Source organism: Zonotrichia leucophrys, chromosome 25, assembly GCF_028769735.1.
Source record: "Zonotrichia leucophrys gambelii isolate GWCS_2022_RI chromosome 25, RI_Zleu_2.0, whole genome shotgun sequence".
NCBI lineage: Eukaryota > Metazoa > Chordata > Aves > Passeriformes > Passerellidae > Zonotrichia > Zonotrichia leucophrys.
In genome coordinates, this window is record NC_088194.1 from 948,831 (window position 1) to 968,191 (window position 19,361).

The 19,361-nt window shown below is 55.1% G+C and overlaps 1 protein-coding gene across 5 annotated transcripts in view; it reads left to right on the forward strand.

Moving 5' to 3' along the window:
* Positions 1 to 19,361, forward strand: part of BCAN (brevican) — a 33,297-nt gene that overhangs the window by 8,457 nt on the left and 5,479 nt on the right. For 2 of the 5 annotated variants that reach the window (XM_064732705.1, XM_064732706.1), the window contains exons 4-12: positions 2,081 to 2,255; positions 4,098 to 4,225; positions 5,378 to 5,671; positions 7,859 to 8,104; positions 9,220 to 9,336; positions 9,490 to 9,843; positions 13,444 to 13,551; positions 14,599 to 14,757; positions 17,920 to 18,002. In XM_064732705.1, coding sequence (XP_064588775.1) covers positions 2,081 to 2,255; positions 4,098 to 4,225; positions 5,378 to 5,671; positions 7,859 to 8,104; positions 9,220 to 9,336; positions 9,490 to 9,843; positions 13,444 to 13,551; positions 14,599 to 14,757; positions 17,920 to 18,002 — 1,664 coding nt within the window. Of the gene's footprint in view, positions 1 to 2,080; positions 2,256 to 4,097; positions 4,226 to 5,377; positions 5,672 to 7,858; positions 8,105 to 9,219; positions 9,844 to 13,443; positions 13,552 to 14,598; positions 14,758 to 17,919; positions 18,003 to 19,361 lie in introns of all 5 variants that reach the window. The other 3 variants (XM_064732707.1, XM_064732704.1, XM_064732708.1) reach the window with 3 other exon arrangements.

The window sequence follows — 19,361 nt, forward strand, 5'->3', positions numbered from 1 at the left end:
TCAGGCTGGGCAGAGGTGGAGTTTGGGGCAGCCAGGGGCCCTCTCCTGGCTCAGCAAACACTCCCGTGGGTATTGCAGCAGGACGATCTCCAGCAGGGGAATAGCGTGCAATGACTCTAGTGATTTCAGAAGGTTGAACAATTGCTTTATTTAGCAATTGTTTATTAGTTAATAAACAATTATTTAATGAGGACAGCCACGACATCCTCCATGTCAAAGTCAAAGGTACCTCAGGCTGGGCAGAGGTGGAGTTTGGGGCAGCCAGGGGCCCTCTCCTGGCTCAGCAAACACTCCCGTGGGTATTGCAGCAGGACGATCTCCAGCAGGGGAATAACGTGCAATGACTCTAGCGATTTCAGAAGGTTGAACAATTGCTTTATTAAGCAATGGTTTATTAGTTTATTAAACAATTGCTTAATGAGGATGGCCACAACATCCTCCATGTCAAAGTCAAAGGTACCTCAGGGTGGGCAGAGGTGGCATTGGGGGCAGCCAGGGGCCCTCTCCTGGCTCGGCAAATGCTGTCCTGGGTGTTGTAGCAGGATGACCCCCAGCATGGGAATAACATGCAATGACTAGTGATTTCAGAAGGCTGAACAATTGCTTCATTAAGCAATTGTTTATTAGTTTATTAAATAATTGCTTTATTATACAATTGTTCATTAAATAATTACTTTATAAGGAATTAGTTTATTAGTTTATTAAATAATTGCTTTATTAAGCAATTGTTCATTAAATAATTGCTTTATAAGCATATGTTTATTAAATAATTGCTTTATAAGCAATTAGTGTCTTAGCTGATTAAATAACTGCTTTATTAGGCAATTGGTTATTAACTAATTGCTTTATATTAGTTTATTAAACAATTGCTTTATAAGGTATTTTATTATACTACACTCAAACTATACTATACTTTGCTATACTATACTATAAGCTTTATAATAAACTTTATTAGTTTATTAAACAATTGCTTTATTAAGCAACTAGTTTATTAACTAAATGCTGTATATTAGTTTATTAAGCAATTCGTTTATTAAATAATTGCTGTACAAGCTATTATAACTGTATTATACTACACTCAAACTATACTATACTTTGCTATACTATAAGCTTTGTAATAAACTTTATTAGTTTATTAAACAATTGCCTTATAAGCAATTAGTTTATTGGTTTATTAAGTAATTGCTTTATTAAGCAATTAGTTGATTAACTAAATGCTTTATATTAGTTTATTAACCAATTGCTTTATAAACTATTATAGCTGTATTCTACTACACAAACTATACTGTGCTACACTATGCTATAGTAAACTATAAGCTTTATAATAAACTTTATTCGTTTATGAAATAATTGCTTTATTGTTTATGAACCAATTGCTTTATAAGCAATTAGTTTATTAGTTTATTAAACAATTGCTTTATTAAGCAATTAGTTGATTAACTAATTGCTTTATATTAGTTTATTAAGCAATTGTTTATTAACTAATTGCTTTATAAGCAATTAGTTTATTAGTTAATTAGTTTATTAACCAATTGCTTTAAGCAATTAATTTATTCACTAATTGTTTTATATTAGTTTATTAAGCAATTGTTTATTAACTAATTGCTTTATAAGCTATTATAACTGTATTATACTACACTCAAACTATACTATACTATACTATACTATACTATACTATACTATACTATACTATACTATACTATACTATACTATACTATACTATACTATACTATACTATACTATACTAATACTAATACTAAATAAAAACCCATGACCTTTTTCCAACAGCCACAACACAGCTTTGACCTAATTGGTCAATCAATCCAAACAACCATCGCCAGTGTCTAATTAACAAACCCCTTCCTGTGCACAATCCCCATAACACATTCCACGTGTTCCAAACAGGAGCAGCACGCAGAGATAAGAATTGTTTTCATTCCCTTCCCTGAGCTCTCTCACTGCCTTCCCCAGGAGAAATCCTGGGAAGGGTTTCTCTGTGAAGAGAGCTGCAGCCACATCCTGGGTGCATTTGTGGGGGGCTGCCATGAAGCCCCTCGCCCACATCCGCGTGTGCCCGCAGGGGTGGTGTTCCACTACCGGGAGGGCTCCATGCGCTACGCCTACACCTTCTCCGAGGCGCAGGAGGCTTGTGCCAGGATCGGTGCCAGCATCGCCACCCCCGAGCAGCTCTACGCCGCCTACCTGGGGGGCTACGAGCAGTGTGACGCCGGCTGGATCGCCGACCAGACCGTCAGGTGGGCATCTCCTGTGCCTCGCCCTGTTGTGGTTTGCTTTTGGGTTTTAACTGTTTAATTTTAATGTGTTAGATTTTTCTATGTTAGAAAAACGGTTCGTTCCGTACCCCCCTGTTCAGCCTCCCAAAGGGTTCTTCCCACAAGTTGTTACCCCATATTTTTCCCTTATATCAACCCCCATGTCAATCTCCTCCACCCCTCCCATGTCTCCAAACTCCCCCTTGTCAATCCTCTAAACCCATCCCCTGCAGTTTGTCAGTGATGGTTTTTTACACCCCTTTAGCCAGAAAGTTCTATGTCAGTCATGCTGTTTCCCTTCACCTATTTGCTAATTATGTATTCACTCCTCCCTCCTTCTTCCTCATTGGTGTTAGATTGATGTGAGTCCACCCCATGTGTGGTGGTGTTCGCAGGGGTCCCAGGATGAGGGAAGAGATGAGAATTGTGACTCCATGTTTCAGAAGACTGATTTATTATTTCATGATATATATTATGTTACATTATGTTACATTACGTTATATCAATCATATCATATCATATTAAAAGGATATATTAAAATTATACTAAAAGAACAGAAGAAAGGATTTCATCAGAAGGCTGGCAAGGAATAAAAAGGAATGATAATAAAATCTTGTGACTGACCAGAGAGTTCAAGACAGCTGGACTGTGATTGGCCATTAATTAAAAACAACCACATGAGACCAATCAAAGATGCACCTGTTGCATTCCACAGCAGCAGATAATCATTGTTTTTCTTTTCCTCTGAGGCTTCTCAGGAGAAAAAATCCTGGCAAAAGGATTTTTCATAAAATATGTCTGTGACACCCATGCTCCTCCTTGCTAGCTCCTGATTGGTTTGTAGGCAGTCTCCTCCCCTGAACTGCCCCCTTTATAAACTGTTGTAATCCTGTTGTCAGTGCTCTTCTGTCGGTGCTCCCTTTGAGTTTGATTGTAACACCTCTGTGTGTGCTCTCTCAGTGTTTGTTTGGTTGTAACACCTCTGTGTGTGCTCTCTTTGAGTTTGTTTGATTGTAACACATCTGTGTGTGCTCTCTCAGTGTTTGTTTGGTTGTAACACCTCTGTGTGTGCTCTCTCTGAGTTTGTTTGGTTGTAACACCTCTGTGTGTGCTCTCTCTGAGTTTGTTTGGTTGTAACACATCTGTGTGTGCTCCCTTTGAGTTTGTTTGGTTGGAACACATCTGTGTGTGCTCTCTCTGAGTTTGTTTGGTTGTAACACATCTGTATGTGCTCCCTTGGAGTTTGTTTGGTTGTAACACATCTGTGTGTGCTCTCTCCGAGTTTGTTTGGTTGTAACACCTCTGTAGGCAGTCTCCTCCCTGGAGTTGCTGTTAAAATCTTGTTGTATCCCTGGTTGTGCATGTCTCTCTGTGTGTGTCCTTTGAGTTTGTTTGTAATGCCTCTGTGTGTGCTCTCTCTGAGTTTGTTTGGTTGTAACACATCTGTGTGTGCTCCCTTGGAGTTTGTTTGGTTGTAACACATCTGTGTGTGCTCCCTTTGAGTTTGTTTGGTTGTAACACATCTGTGTGTGCTCTCTCTGAGTTTGTTTGGTTGTAACACATCTGTATGTGCTCCCTTGGAGTTTGTTTGATTGTAACACACCTGTGTGTGCTCCCTTGGGGTTTGTTTGGTTGTAACAGCTCTGTGTGTGCTCTCTCTTGAGTTTGTTTGATTGTAACACATCTGTGTGTGCTCCCTTGGGGTTTGTTTGGTTGTAACACCTCTGTGTGCGCTCCCTTTGGGTTTGTTTGGTTGTAACACCTTGGCACTGCTCCCACCTGTTCCCCAGGGTGTCACCAGCTCCCCTGTGCTCTCTGCCCCAGGTACCCCATCCAGACCCCTCGTGAGGCCTGTTACGGGGACATGAACGGCTTCCCAGGGGTGAGGAACTACGGCGTGGTGGACCCTGAGGACATGTATGACGTGTACTGCTACGCTGAGGACCTGCCAGGTGCCCGTGGTGCCACCTCTTGCCCTCCTCTGCTTTTGCTCCCGTGCTAACTTGCCCCTGTAACCCGTTGTGAACCCAAGTGAAAAGCTGCAGGTGCTGTCTTTGGGTGTGGGAACCTGCTGTGCTGCTTCCTAAAGCATTCCTGGTTCGTTTTGGAAGGGTGGGGAGCTCTGTCCCTGGCAGCAGGCAGTGCCCAGGCTGGGCTGTGCCCACGGTGATGTGCCCCAGACCAGCAGCACGCTGGGTTGGGTGGTTTGGGTTTGGTTGTGTGTGTGCCGTGCTTTGCATGAGGTGCAGGGCTGCAGATCCTGCCTGGCTCTGTGTGCCTGGGGGTGGCTGGTCCCTCCTTTGGGGGTCCCCACTGGTGGTGGCAGCTGCTCTGGGGTTGGTTGGTGCCAGGGGTGAGGGACAGGGAGGCAGGGGCAGCTGTGGAGTTGGTTCATGCTGTGATTTGGGGCAGTGGTCCCCAGCCCTCCTGAGCATGAAGCCTCACCCAGGTGCTCACTGGGCTTGCAGGTGTCCTCAGAAATGTCCCACACGTGGATTGCTCAGTGCAGGGCATGGAGCTGCTCCTCTGCAGTCCTGTTCAGGGGCGCTTCAAAGTCTCAGCTCTGTTTGCAAGGGCAGGGATCAATCCCACGTGGCGTGAGAGCTCCAGATGTGTCTACACTGTGACTTGCTGTGCATGGGCAGAGAAGCAGGCAGAGATGAAGGCAGGGATGCTGCACTCAGGAAGGTGGGGAAGCCAGCAGGGAGGCAGGCAGGGATGCAGGGAGGCAGGCAGGGATGCAGCGGCGAAGGCAGGGATGAGCAGGATGCAGGAGGATGCAGGGAGCAGGCAGGGGTCACGATATGGAGGGATGAAGGCAGGGAGGAATGCACTGGAAGGCAGGAAGCAGGTGCAGCAGAACAGCTCAATGGATGCAGGGAAGCACAGGGAATCAGGCAGGGAAGCACTCAGGAAGGCAGGGATGCAGGCAGGGATGCAGGCAAGGATGCAGCCCTCCTCCAGCCCCCGGTGTCCCTCCACACCGCATTCTCCATCTCCACACCCTCTCCTGGGCTCATGCCGAGAGCGGACGAGCCGAGGGGGCTCCCTCCTCCCTTACCCCCTTCCCATCTCTGACTCCCCTCTCCCTCCTCTCTCCCCAGGTGAGATCTTTCTGGAGACATCCCCGGCCAGGTTCACCCTGGAGGAGGCTGCGCAGCGCTGCCGGGCTCTGGGCGCGGAGCTGGCGAGCCCGGGCCAGCTGTACGCCGCCTGGAACGCGGGGCTGGACGCCTGCAGCCCCGGCTGGCTGGCCGATGGCAGCGTCCGCTACCCCATCGTCACCCCCCGCGAGCGCTGCGGAGGGGCCCTGCCCGGCGTCAAAACCATCTTCCTCTTCCGAAACCAGACGGGATTCCCCGATGCCCAGAGCAGATACGATGCGTACTGCTTCCGAGGTAAACAGGGGCACCCCCGGCAGGGATCGGTGGGAGGGTCCCCCGGGTTGGGCTGCATGTGCCGGGGTTGTGCTGGGGTCCCTGGGTGCTCTCGGTGCTGCTGCTGCGCTGTCGGGGCAGGGCAGGGGTGTTTGGTGCCGGCTGAAGCTGCTGTGCTAGGACAGGGGTGCCCTGCATGCTGGTAGAGCTGAGAGGGGAGGCGTAACCTGCATGTCCTGACACTGCATGCTGACACCTCGATGCTCTGCACGGTCCTGACATTGCATGTGACAGCTCTCCATAGGGCAGGGATGCTCTGCAGGATCCTGACACTGCATGTGACAGCTCTCCATAGGGCAGGGATGCTCTGAGGGTCCCAGAATTGCATGCTGACCCCTCTCCATAGGGCAGGGATGCTCTGCAGGATCCTGACACTGCATGTGACAGCTCTCCATAGGGCAGGAGTGCTCTGCAGGGTCCCAGAATTGCATGCTGACAGCTCTCAGTACAGCAGGGATGCTCTGCAGGGTCCCAGCAGTGCATGGTAACACTTCTCAGTAGGGCAGGGATGATCTGCAGGGTTCTGACACTGCATGTGACAGCTCTCCATAGGGCAGGGATGCTCTGAGGATCCCAGCAGTGCATGCTGACAGCTCTTGTACAGCAAGGATGCTCTGCAGGGTTGCAGAATTCCATGCTGACAGATCTCAGTACAGCAGGAATACTCTGAGAGTCCCAGAATTGCATGCTGACCCCTCTCCATAGGGCAGGGATGCTCTGCAGGGTCCAGACACTGTGTTGTGACAGCTCTCAGTACTGCAGGGATGCTCTGCAGGGTCCCAGCAGTGCATGCTGACACCTCTCAACACTGCAGGGATGCTCTGAGGATCCCAGCAATGCATGCTGACAGCTCTCAGTAGGACAGGGATGCTCTGCAGGGTCCCAGAATTGCATGCTGACACTTCTCAATACTGCAGGGATCCTCTGAGGGTCCCAGCAATGCATGTGACAGCTCTCCATAGGGCAGGGATGCTCTGCAGGCTCCTGACATTGTGTGCTGACAGTTCTTTATAGGGTAGGGATACTCTGCAGGGTCCCAGAATTGCATGCTGACCCCTCTCAGTAAGGCAGGCACGCTCTGCATGGCTCCAGCAGTGCGTGCTGACAGCTCTCAGTACTGCAGGAATACTCTGAGGGTCCCAGAACTGCATGCTCACCCCTCTTCATAGGGCAGGGATGCTCTGCACAGTCCTGACACTGCATGCTGGCCCCTCTCCATAGGGCAGGGATGCTCTGAGGGTTCCAGAAGTGCATGCTGACGGCTCTCAACACTGCAGGGATGCTCCGAGGATCCCAGCAGTGCATGCTGACAGCTCTCAATGCAGCAGGGATGCTCTGCAGGGTCCCAGCAGTGCATGCAGACACGCTGTGGCAGAGGAGGGAGGCCCTGCATGTCCTTGGTGCCAGTTCACTGTGACAGACCAGGGGTGTCCTGCATGGCACCATCACTCTGCGTGGGCTCTGTGGGCACAGCTCCAGGAGGGTTCATCCCCCAGGGCTGCAGGCCTGGAGGGCACTCCTGGGCCCTGGGGCTGTGGGGCACAGCCTGCCAGGCTGGTTTGGGGTGGTGCTGGGCAGCAAGGAGACCTGTGGGGAGCAGCCAGGTGAGCAGTGAGGCAGGACACAGGCTGGCAGGGATAAGGGGCACAGAAGGATCAGAGCTGTCCCTGCACTCCTCCTGCCTGACCCCACATCTCTGTGTGTCTGCTCAGGGCCGTGGGGGCTCCCAGTGTGGGGATGCTGAGCATCTCTGGGCCTCAGTTTCCCCATCTCTCTGGCTTAGGCAGGATTGACCCGTGCCATGACTCCACAACCCCTGTAACCCACTAACCCCCCATGCATGTCTGCCCTCCCCGGGGTGGGGATGGGGGTGCAGAGGAGGATCCCCACAGCGAGGGGAATGCAGGGATTAGGATCTGGCCCCACCACGTGCTGCTGAGCCCACGGCTCCTGTTGGGGCTGGTGGCAATGCCTGGGAGGGCCTGATCCTCCCCCTGCTGACCCCATCTAGAAGGGGAAGGGGAGGCTGAGGAGAGCTGGCTCCCTATTGGGGTGCCAAGGCTCCAGGCCTGCTGTGGGGTGCGCTCATCTCTGAGCGCTGCGGAGCCAGGACAGGGCAGTAATATCCCACTTTCTTTCTGCCCACAGAAGGGACAAACTCTTTCCCTGAGGCTGCAGGAAAATACCAAGGCCAAGAGCCCGAGGAGAATCTCCTCCAGGAGATTGTCACAGTGGCAGAAAAGCTGGAGGAGCTGCAGCTGCCCCGAGCGCCCGTGGAGCTCGAGTCGCGAGGGGCCATTTACGCCGTGCCCCTCTTTGAGGACCCTGACCTGGGCAAGCCAAGCCAGACCCCTGGAGACACCCTGGGGCCACTAGATACCTCTGTGTCCTCAGGTCACCCCATCCCACCTCCCCTTTCCCCACAGCCCCGGCCAGCCCCGAGGCAGGTCCTGTTTCAGCTGGGGAGCTCATCCCTGCCCAGGAGCACGGGGGACAGTGGGGGCTGTCATGGTGGTGCCAGGGCTGGGGCACAGAGCAGCCACAGATGGTGCCCAGGTCACCCCAGCTGTCCCCGTCCTTCCCCATGGATGGGGCACCGGAGTGTTGGTGTAGGGCAGTGCAGGGACAAAGGGACATCTGCGTGTCCCAGCATGCAGGGCAGTGCTGGAGCGGGCTTTGGCAGCACCAGGAGCTGCAGGAGGGAGCTGGCAGCTGGAGGGGCACCAGGCGAGGGGCAGCGGTGAGGGCTGAGCTCGGGCAGAGCTCGGGCAGCCGCGCCCTGCGGAGGGGACAGGGGACAGCGTCACACGGGCTCGGGGCCACTCCCATCTGCCCGCACAGCTTTGTGCGAGCGGGATGGGTGAGCTGGCAGTGCCCGCGGGATGGGCAGTGCCCGCAGGGCTTGTAGGATGGGCAATGCTCGCAGTGCCCGCGGGCAGTGCCCACAGGGTGGGCAGAGCTGGCAGAGCCTGCGGGATGGGCAGAGCTGGGAGTTCCCGCGGGATGGGCAGCTCTGGCAGTGCCCGCAGGATGGGCAGAGCTGACAGTGCTCGCGGGATGGGCAGTGCCAGCAGTGCCCGCAGGGTGGGCAGTGCCCGCAGGATGGGCAATGCCGGCAGGGCTTGTAGGATGGGCAATGCTGGCAGTGCCCGCGGGCAGTGCCAAGGGTGGGCAGTGCTGGCAGTGCCCGCAGGGTGGGCACCGTTGGCAGTACCCGCATCCCTGGGCTCTGGCTGGCAGTGCCCGCAGGATGGGCAGAGCTGGCAGTGCCTGCAGAGAGGGCAGTGCCTGCAGTGCCCGCAGAGTGGGCAGCGCCCGCAGGATGGGCAGTGCCAGCAGTGACCTTAGGGTGGGCAGAGCTGGCAGTGCTCGCAGCCCTGTGCTCTGGCTGGCAGTGCCCGCAGGATGGGCGGTGCCCGCAAAGTGCACAGTGCCCACAGGGTGGGCAGTGCCCGCAGTGCCCTGGCTGGCTGCCGGCCCTCACTGCCTTTCCGCCTTGCCCTTTGCAGAGGAGTCGCAGGGAGCAGCGCCGGGCAGAGCTGGCAGCGCATCCCCGGAGCGCCCGGCCGGAGGGCGGCACCGCGGGCACCCCACGGAGCCGGAGGGACCCACGGCTGCCCCCGCAGGTGACACGGAGCCTCCCGAGGGCTTTCCTCGCCCTCCCACACAGCGCTCGGACCCTCCACGGGACGCCTTGGGGCGACCGGGCGGCCCTGCCACCCCCGGGCCACCCGGGCACCGAGTGCCATCGCCAACCGGTGCCAATTCTGCCACCTCAGAGAGCCGAGAAGGCGCTGGGAGCCCCCGCCGCGGGCACAAATCCGGCGGGGCCAGCACCCCCTTTTCCGGGGCTGAGGATGCCGAGCTCTCCGGAGATGTCGGGGAGAGCCCCGGCGTGTCCCCGCTGCCCCCCGCGCCCCCGCAGGAGGACGGAGAGGAGCACTCGGGGGCCGTGTGGTTCCCCTCGCCCGCAGCGACTCCGTGGCTGCCCCGCAGCAGCGCCGCACCGGCCCCGGGCACACAGCGAGGGATGCCCGCTGCACCTTCCGAGGAGGAGGATGAGGAGGAGGAGGAAGAGCATCCCTCCGTTGGCACCGTGGAGGGTTTCCTTACGGCCGTTCCGGGAGAAGCAGGTGGGACCCGCAGGGATGGCCTCAGCTCTCCCCGTCCTGGCACCTCGGGGGTGGTGGTGCCAGGGACCCCCAGCTCGGCCGTGCCCCTGCCCGCCGTGCCCACCGAGCGGGCCAGCGTCGGGGCGGGCGCCTGCTCTGCCCGGCGTCCCTGCCGTGCCAGCCTTGCCCTCGGGGCAGCCGTGCTGGCCGCTCTGTGGCACTAGAGATAGGCGACACCTTTCCTTCACTGCTGCCCTCTGTCTGTCTGTCTGTCTGTCTGTCCGCCCGTGTCTCCTCTCTCTCTCTCTCTCTCAGCTGGGTAAGGGAAGGTTCCAGGTCTGGAGAAGCACATATTTGTCAAACAAATTGGTCTGATCTCTGCATGCACTTTAAATCTCTTCTACTTCTGTGAAGTGTTTTAATGACTGTTTCCATGAAAAAGCCCCGATAAGCGAAAGGCGGCCCCAGTCCCTGCTCTGACTAACCGTGGTACTAATAAAGGGAATTAATTAAAAGCTTTGTAGAACAAGCATCTCGGCGAGCTCTTCCCTTCGTCCTTGCGCCTCTCCCACTGACGAACTAATCCCTGCCCCGGCCCTGCCCTGCCCTGCCCGGGAGTGGGGTGGAAGGGACCCCTTGGTGGGGATGGGGGGGGGTTGGGAGGGCTGGGGCTGCTTTGCACCCTCCATCTGCCCCCTGGGACTGACCCTGCACTGTCCTGGGGCTGCTTTTCCCCGTCCATGTCCCCCCAGGACTGATCCTGCACTGCCCAGGACTGACCTTGCACTGCCCTGGGAGGGTTGGGGCTGCTTTTCCCTTCTGTTCCCCAGACTGACCCTGCATGCCTGGGGTGCTTTCCCTCCATGTCCCCCAGGACTACCTGCAGCCTGGCTGCTTCCCTCTGTCCCCAGACTGACCCATGGGGCTGCTTTTCCCCCTCCCTGTCCCCCCAGGACTGACCCTGGCAGGGTTGGGGCTGCTTTTCCCCCTCCATGTCCCCCCCAGGACTGACCAGGGGCTGCTTTTCCCCCTCCATGTGCCCCCAGGGACCATGACCAACTGACCCTGCACTGCCCTGGGAGGGCTGGGGCTGCTTTTCCCCCTCCATGTCCCCCCCAGGACTGACCCTGCACTGCCCTGGGCGGGGGGTGAGGGCTGGATGCTGCATGGCATGAGCAGGGGGACACACGGGGGACACAGAGCCCCACCAGGACCGCCCTGCCTTGTGCAGCTCTCCCTAAAATCACTGCAGATCCTTTGGGCCACATCCCCCAGGGGCTGAGATGGGTGAGCAGAGGGACCACGAGGTGCTGTGGGTGGGTGGGGGTCACCCCTGGGGTGATGCCAGCTCTGATGCCCATCCCAGTGCCAATCCCCTGCCCCATCCCGCTCCCTGCAGCACAGGGCACCATGTGGGGTCCCCGCCCTCCCTCCCCAGGGCATAACAAGAACACACACAGGGCTTAGGAAATGCCCTGAATTAGGAATTCCATTTGCATCCACAGCTGGCAGCCTCCAGCTCTGTGATTTCCTCCCGAAATTCCGAGTTCCCACTCTCCTCCAGCATTGTGAGAGGCAGACAGAGAGGGCAGTGCCCAGCCCAGCCCCAGGGCACCAGGGAGGCTCTGTGCAGGGTGCCCAGACCCCGTGGCATGGCTGCCCTTGCCTTGGCAAGGAGAGATGCCCAGGAGGAGCCAGCCATGGGACATTTTGGGTCACCCATCCTGTGCCATGCCTGGCTCTGCTGGGGATGGATGGGCTGCACAGGGAGCCACCAGCACCTCGTGGGGAGGGTGAGGGTGGCAGCATCGCCCTTGTCACAAACCCAGGACCATAAAACAGGGCATGATTGGGCTGGAATGGGTCAAGGACTGTGAGCAGCAGCCGTTCATCACACTGAGCTGGGAGCACACGCTGTGCTCCGCGTTCATTAATGACCAGAACGGGCTCCTGGGGAAGTGCTGGCTGAGTTACCAGCCTTGGCCAGGCTGCAGGTGACACCAGAAGGACAGGACAAGGACACGGGGCTGGGATGTGCCAAAGGCTTTATGGTCTGTGTGCTTCCCTCCCAAAACACTGCATCAGCCAGGGAAAAGCAGGAGCTGGTGTGACCGTGTTCACAGGGGTCTGGGGATGAGGGAAGAGACGAGGAACTGACTCCATGTTTCAGCAGGCTTGATTTATTATTTTAATAAATTATATAAATATACATTATATTAATAATTAATATAATATATAATATATATATTAATATATATTACATTAAAACTATACTAAAATAATAGAAGAAAGGATTTCATCAGAAAGCTTGCTAAGAATAGAAAAAGAAAGAATGATAACAAAGGTTTGTGTCTCGGCTCTCTGTCCGAGCCAGCAGACTGTGATTGGCCATTAATTAGAAACAACCACATGAGACCAATCCCAGATCCACCTGTTGCATTCCACAGCAGCAGATAATCAATGTTTGCATTTTGTTCCTGAGGCCTCTCAGCTTCTCAGGAGGAAAAACCCTAAGGAAAGGATTTTTCAGAAAAGATGTCTGTGACAAGCTGGGCCTGGGCAGAGAGAGGGGGCCAGGGGCCTAGAGCTGGTGGCCCCACAGCCATCTCAGAGCCCTGCAGGGGTGAGGATGTTGGGATGTTGAGTCAGGGATGGAAAGAAAACTCCACTCTTGAGGTGGATCAGAAGGCTCTGTTTAATGAGAGTAGAGGGTCTTTAATAATGGGACTTGCTAAGGTGATTGCCCTCAAATTAGAAACGTCTCACACTATTGGTGAGCTTGAAATGAGACACATCTAATTGGTCTGAAATTAGAAACATCTCACACTATTGGTGAGCTCAAAATTAGAAAAATGTAATTGGTCTGAAAGCAGGAACATCTCACACTATTGGTGAGCTCAAAATGAGAAACATCTAATTGGTCTGAAATTAGAAACATCTCACACTATTGGTGAGCTCAAAATCAGAAACATCTAATTGGTCTCAAAGTAGAAACATCTCACACTATTGGTGAGCTCAAAATGAGAAACATCTAATTGGCTTCAAAGTAGGAACATCTCACACTATTGGTGAGCTAAAAATTAGAAATATCTAATTGGTCTTAAATTAGAAACACCTCACACTATTGGTGAGCTCAAAATCAGAAAAATCTAACTGGTTTCAAAGCAGGAACATCTCACACTATTGGTGAGCTCAAAATCAGAAACATCTAATTGGCTTCAAAGTAGAAACATCTCACACTTGGTGAGCTAAAACTCAGAAATATCTAATATCTAATAAATATCAGAAATATCTAATTGGCTTCAAAGCAATGAGACACATCTAATTGGTCTGAAAGTAGAAACATCTCACATTATTGGTGAACTCAAAATCAGAAACATCTAATTGGCTTCAAAGTAGAAACATCCCACACTATCGGTGCCCATGAGTAACACACTGTGAAGAACCACAACTCCAAACAATGCTGACAGAAAGAGAGATAATAATTGTTTGAATTCTTTCCTCTACAATTCCCAGGCTCAGCCTGGCAGAAACCCTCTGATCTGAGGATGCCCAGGTGGCACTGCTGGGCACCGGGGAGGTGCTGAGCCCTGTGGTGAGCGCGGCTGCTGTCCCTTGCAGGTGGCTGTGTCCCCAACCCCTGCCTGAACGGAGGCACCTGCGTGGAGGACGGCGCCCAGCTCACCTGCCTGTGCCTGCCCGGCTACGGGGGCAGCAGCTGTGAGAGACGTGAGTGCCCCGGTGCCAGCCTGGCCATGGGTGTCAGCCTGGCCTGTGAGTGCCATGGGTGCCACCGTGGCCTGTGAGTGCCCTGGTGCCAGCCTGGCCATGGGTGCCAGCCTGGCCTGTGAGTGCCCTGGTGCCAGCCTGGCCATGGGTGCCAGCCTGGCCTGTGAGTGCCCTGGTGCCAGCCTGGCCATGGGTGCCAGCCTGGCCTGTGAGTGCCATGGGTGCCACCGTGGCCTGTGAGTGTCACCCTGGCCATGTGAGTGCCCTGGTGCCACCCTGGCCATGGGTGCCACCCTGGCCATGCAAGTGCCAGCCTGGCCTGTGAGTGCCATGGGTGCCATGTGAGTGCCCTGGGTGCCACCTTGGTCATGTGAGTGCCCTGGTGCCATCCTGGCCATGTGAGTGCCCTGGGTGCCACCGTGGCCTGTGAGTGTCACCCTGGCCATGTGAGTGCCCTGGTGCCACCCTGGCCATGGGTGCCACCCTGGCCATGCAAGTGTCACCCTGGCCTGTGAGTGCCCTGGGTGCCAGCCTGGCCATGGGTGTCAGCCTGGCCTGTGAGTGCCCTGGTGCCAGCCTGGCCATGGGTGCCAGCCTGGCCTGTGAGTGCCCTGGTGCCACCCTGGCCTGTGAGTGCCACCCTGGCCATGGGTGCCACCCTGGCCATGTGAGTGCCACCCTGGCCATGTGAGTTCCCTGATGCCACCCTGGCCATGTGAGTGCCACCCTGGCCATGTGAGTGCCATGGGTGCCACCCTGGCCATGTGAGTGCCACCCTGGCCATGTGAATGCCCTGGGTGCCACCCTGGCCACTGGAGTGTCCTGGTGCCACCTTGGCCATGTGAGTGCCACCTTGGCTATGTGACTGCCATGGGTGCCACCCTGGCCATGTGAGTACCCTGAGTGCCCATGTGAGTGCCCTGGTGCCACCCTGGCCACGCTGCCCAGCTCCCAGCAGCCCAGCGGGCACAAAGGAGGGGCGATGAGGAGTTTGGGGTGAGGGGGGCTCCGTGCTCACCCTCTGCCCTCTCCCCTGGCACGGCTCAGCCCTGAGGAGCTGCAGCCCGGGCTGGGACAGCTTCCAGGGCTCCTGCTACCGACACTTCTCCACCCGGAGGAGCTGGGAGGACGCCGAGAGCCAGTGCAGGCACCACGGGGGCCACCTGGCCACCATCCTGACCCCCGAGGAGCAGGACTTCATCAACGGTACGTGACTCTGCTGCTGTGTGGCACTGCTGGTGTGTGACACTGCTGCTGTGTGACACTGCTGCTGTGTGACACTGCTGTCCCCTCCCTGCTGCTGCTGGTGTGTGACACTGCTGCTGTGTGACACTGCTGCTGTGTGACACTGCTGGTGTGTGACACTGCCGGTGTGTGGCACTGCTGGTGTGACACTGCTGCTGTGTGACACTGCTGCTGTGTGACACTGCTGCTGTGTGACACTGCTGGTGTGTGGCACTGCTGGTGTGTGACACTGCTGGTGTGTGGCACTGCTGTCCCCTCCCTGCTGCTGGTGTGTGACACTGCTGCTGTGTGGCACTGCTGCTGTGTGGCACTGCTGGTGTGTGACACTGCTGTCCCCTCCCTGCTGTTGGTGTGACACTGCTGTCCCCTCCCTGCTGCTGATGGTGTGTGACACTGCTGCTGTGTGACACTGCTGCTGTGTGACACTGCTGGTGTGTGACACTGCTGTCCCCTCCCTGCTGCCGAGCCCTGCAGGGCTGGGAGTTGACAGGAGGTGGAGCCCGGCCCTGCAGGGATGAATGGACACACAGACAGACAGACAGACAGACAGGCCAGAATATGGATGGTGCATGCAGAGACGTGGGAGCAGACAGGTTCAGCCCTGAAATACGTCCGGAGATGGGAAGAGAGCTGGGGAAGGGGCTCTGGAGCACCTGAGGGGGCTCAGGGGGGGCTTAGGGGGCACCTTCTCACTTTTTACAGGGCGGAGCCACTTGGGGGTCGGGCTCTGGAGAGTGTCCAGAGAAGGGCACAGAGCTGGGGAAGGGGCTCTGGAACTCCTGAGGGATGTGGGGAGAGCTCAGCCTGGAGAAAAGGAGGCTCAGAGGGGACATTCTCCCTTTTTACAAAGTGAATTTACTTGGGGGTCAGGCTCTGCTCACACCTTTCTAGAGTTCCCTGAAAGGAGGGTGGTGTCGCTTGGGGGTCAGAGAGTGTTCAGGGAAGGGAACAGAGCTGGAGAAGGGGCTCAGGAGCACCCGAGGCAGCTCAGAGGGGGCTCAACCTGGAGAAAATGAGGCTCAGAGGGGACATTCTCCCTTTTTACAGCGTGGAGTCACTTGGGGGTCGGGCTCTGGAGAGTGTCCAGAGAAGGGCACAGAGCTGGGGAAGGGGCTCTGGAGCACCTGAGGGATGTGGGGAGAGCTCATCCTGGAGAAAATGAGGCTCAGGGGGGACCTTCTCACTTTTTACAGCGTGGAGTCACTTGGGGGTCAGAGTGTGTCCAGGGATGGGAACAGAACTGGGGAAGGGGCTCAGGAGCACCTGAGGGATGTGGAGAGGCTCAGCCTGAAGAAAATGAGGCTCAGGGGGTACCTTCTCACTTTTTACAAGGTGGAGCCACTTGGGGGTCAGGCTCTGGAGAGTGTCCAGGGAGGGGAACAGAGCTGGGGAAGGGGCTCTGGAGCACCTAAGAGAGCTCAGGGGGGGCTCAGCCTGGAGAAAAGAAGGCTCAGAGGGGACCTTCCCCCTTTTTACAGGGTGGAGTCACTTGGGAGTTAGGCTCTGCTCCCAGGGAAAAAGGCTCAGGAGCAGGAGAATCAGCGCCAGGGCAGGGTTAAGTTGGATATTGGGAACATTCCTCCATGGAGATGCTGCCCAGGGCAATGCCCATGGCTGAAGGGGTTTAGGAGACCTGTGGATGTGGCACTTGGGGACAGAGGTGCCCCTGGCTGTGAGGAATGGCTGGACTCGATGATCTTGTCCCTTTTCCAACAAAATCCCACAATCCAGTGATGGATGGGCAGAGCAGCAGAGGGGTGGGTGTGTAAATTTGAAAATTTGGTGTAAATGTGAAGGCAAAGCCAGGACCTGCCTGAAATCAGCCTTGGAGGGATGGGGGAAGGCAGAGCAGGGGAGAAGTGCTGTGGGAACAGGACAGGGAGCAAAGAGCCTGAAGGAACTGAGGGTGGAGGAGGAGGAAGGGGCAGGAGAGACCTGACAGGGACACAAAGGGACACAAAGGGACGGGCAGGGACTGGCTGGACCTGAAAGGGGACAGGTGCAGACAGGTGGGGACCTGCAGGGACAGGTGGGGACTGACAGGGTGGGGTGGGGACTCATAGGGACAGGTGGGGACAGGAGGGGACAGGCATGGACAGGTGGGGACTGGTGTGGACAGGTGGAGACCAGCAGAACCAGGTGGAGACCTGCAGGGACAGGTGGGGACAAGCAGGGATAGGTGGGGACAGGAGGGGACAGGAGGGGACCTGCAGGGACAAATGAGAACTGGCAGGGCCAGGCAGGGACCGGCAGGGCAAGGTGGGGACCAGGAGGGACAGGCGGGGACCTGCAGGGAGAGGTGGGGACAGGCGGGGACAAGTGGAAACCTGCAGGGACAGGTGGAGACCAGCAGAACCAGGTGGGGACAAGTGGGGACAGGTGGGGACCGGCAGGGCAAAGTGAGGACCTACAGGGACAGATGGGGACCTGCAGGGATAGGTGGGGACCCGAAGGGACAGGCGAGGACCTGCAAGGACAGGTGGGGACTGGCAGGGCAAGGTTGGGACTCGCAGGGACAGGTGGGACTGGCATAGCCAGGTAGGGACCTGCAGGGAGAGGTGGGGACAGGCAGGGCAAGGTGGGGACTCGCATAGCCAGGTGGGGACCAGGAGGGCAAGGTGGGAACCTGCAGGGACAGGTGGGACTGGCATAGCCAGGTAGGGACCTGCAGGGAGAGGTGGGGACAGGCGGGGACAAGTGGAAACCTGCAGGGACAGGTGGAGACCAGCAGAACCAGGTGGGGAGCTGCAGGCACAGGTGGGGACAGGCGGGTCCGGACTCTGCCGCCCTCTCCCGGCCGGTCCTGTCCCGCCTCCCCGGGGCTGAGGGGCAAAGGGGTTCCCAGATGTCCTTTTGGGGTGTCCCCAAACCTCCCAGCACCTTCCCGCTGCAGGACGAGGGACACCCCCAGGTCCCAAATCCCCCTGAGCGCGGCTCTTCAGCCCTGGCTGTGTCCCTGTCCCCAGTACCCCCCGTGTCCCCCAATATCCCTTCAGCCCCCTCCTGACACCTGGCTGTGTCCCTGTCCCCAACACCCCCCGTGTCCCCCAATATCCCTTCAGCCCCCTCCTGACGGTGGCACCTGGCTGTGTCCCTGTCCCCAACACCCCCTGTGTCCCCCAGACCAGTACAGGGAGTACCAGTGGATCGGCCTCAACGACCGCACCATCGAGGGCGATTTCCAGTGGTCTGACGGGAGCCCCTTGGTAAGTGAGGCTGCCAAGCCCTGGGTGCCCTCACAGGGCGGGCACCACCAGCCTGGCACCTCCTTATCCTCTCCCCCAGCCCGGATTTTGGGGCTCCCAAACAGGAGCTGCCTGCTTCACCTGGCTGAGCATCCCCACTCCTAGCTAAGACAACAAACCCTCCCTCCAACAGCAAACCTCATAGCACAACTAACTGTTGTAATCACACTTTTCAACTGATCTGCCTTCACAATTATCCTAACAGGAGCCACAATCCTACTTATTGCCTCATTCACCCTATACAATCCACCTTATTGCCTCATACACCCTGTACATGCTCATAATGTAATGACACAATGAGGTGTCACAGACATCTTTTATGAAAAGTCCTTTCCTTAGGGTTTTTCCTCCTGAGAAGCTGAGAAGCTTCAAGAACAAAATATAAATATTGATTATCTGCTGCTGTGGAATGCAACAAGTAGATCTTTGATTAGTCCATGTTAGTTGTTTCTAATTAATGGGCAATCACAGTCAGCTGGCTCGGATAGAGAGTCCAAGCCACAAACCTTTGTTATCATTCCTTCTTTTTGTATTCTTAGCCAGCCTTCTGATTAAATCCTTTCTTCTATTCTTTTAGTATAGTTTTAATATAATATATATAATAAAATAATAAATCAAGCTGTCTGAAACATGGAGTCAGATCCTCATCCCTTCCCTCAACCTGAGACTGCGGTGAACACGGTCACAATGAGGCACTGTCCCATTCCACATCACATCAGTCCAAAACTCCTCCACACCAGAACATCTCCTCATAGCCCTAAATATAATCCCCATAATGCTCCTAATCCTCAAACCTGAACTAATCTCTGGTATCCCCATATGCAAGTATAGTTTCAACCAGAACATTAGACTCTAAAAATTAGGTGTTAAACCCTTCTTACCTGCTGAGGAGAGGTAAAACCAGTGAGAACTGCTAACTCTTGTATCTGAGTATAAAACCTCAGTCTCCTTACTTTCCAAGGATAATAGTAACACAATGGTTTTAGGAGCCACTCATCTTGGTGCAGGTCCAAGTGAAAGTCATGGACCTCTCACTAGTCCTAAATACATTCATGCTGTGAAAAACGCCAATCACTTGTTTTTAAAATTTGAAAAGTTTAATAGTAGTAAAATGGTTATAAAAATAGTAATACAATTAGAGTAATAATAATTTGGACAATTTGAATTAGGACAATATGAGACAATAGAGACAAAGAGTTATGGATGTCCGGGTACCTTTTTCTGGGCAGCACGAGCTCGAAAAAGGACCCACGTTAACAAAGGATTAACCCTTAAAAGCAACAGCCTGTTGCATGTTCATACACTTCATACATGATGCAT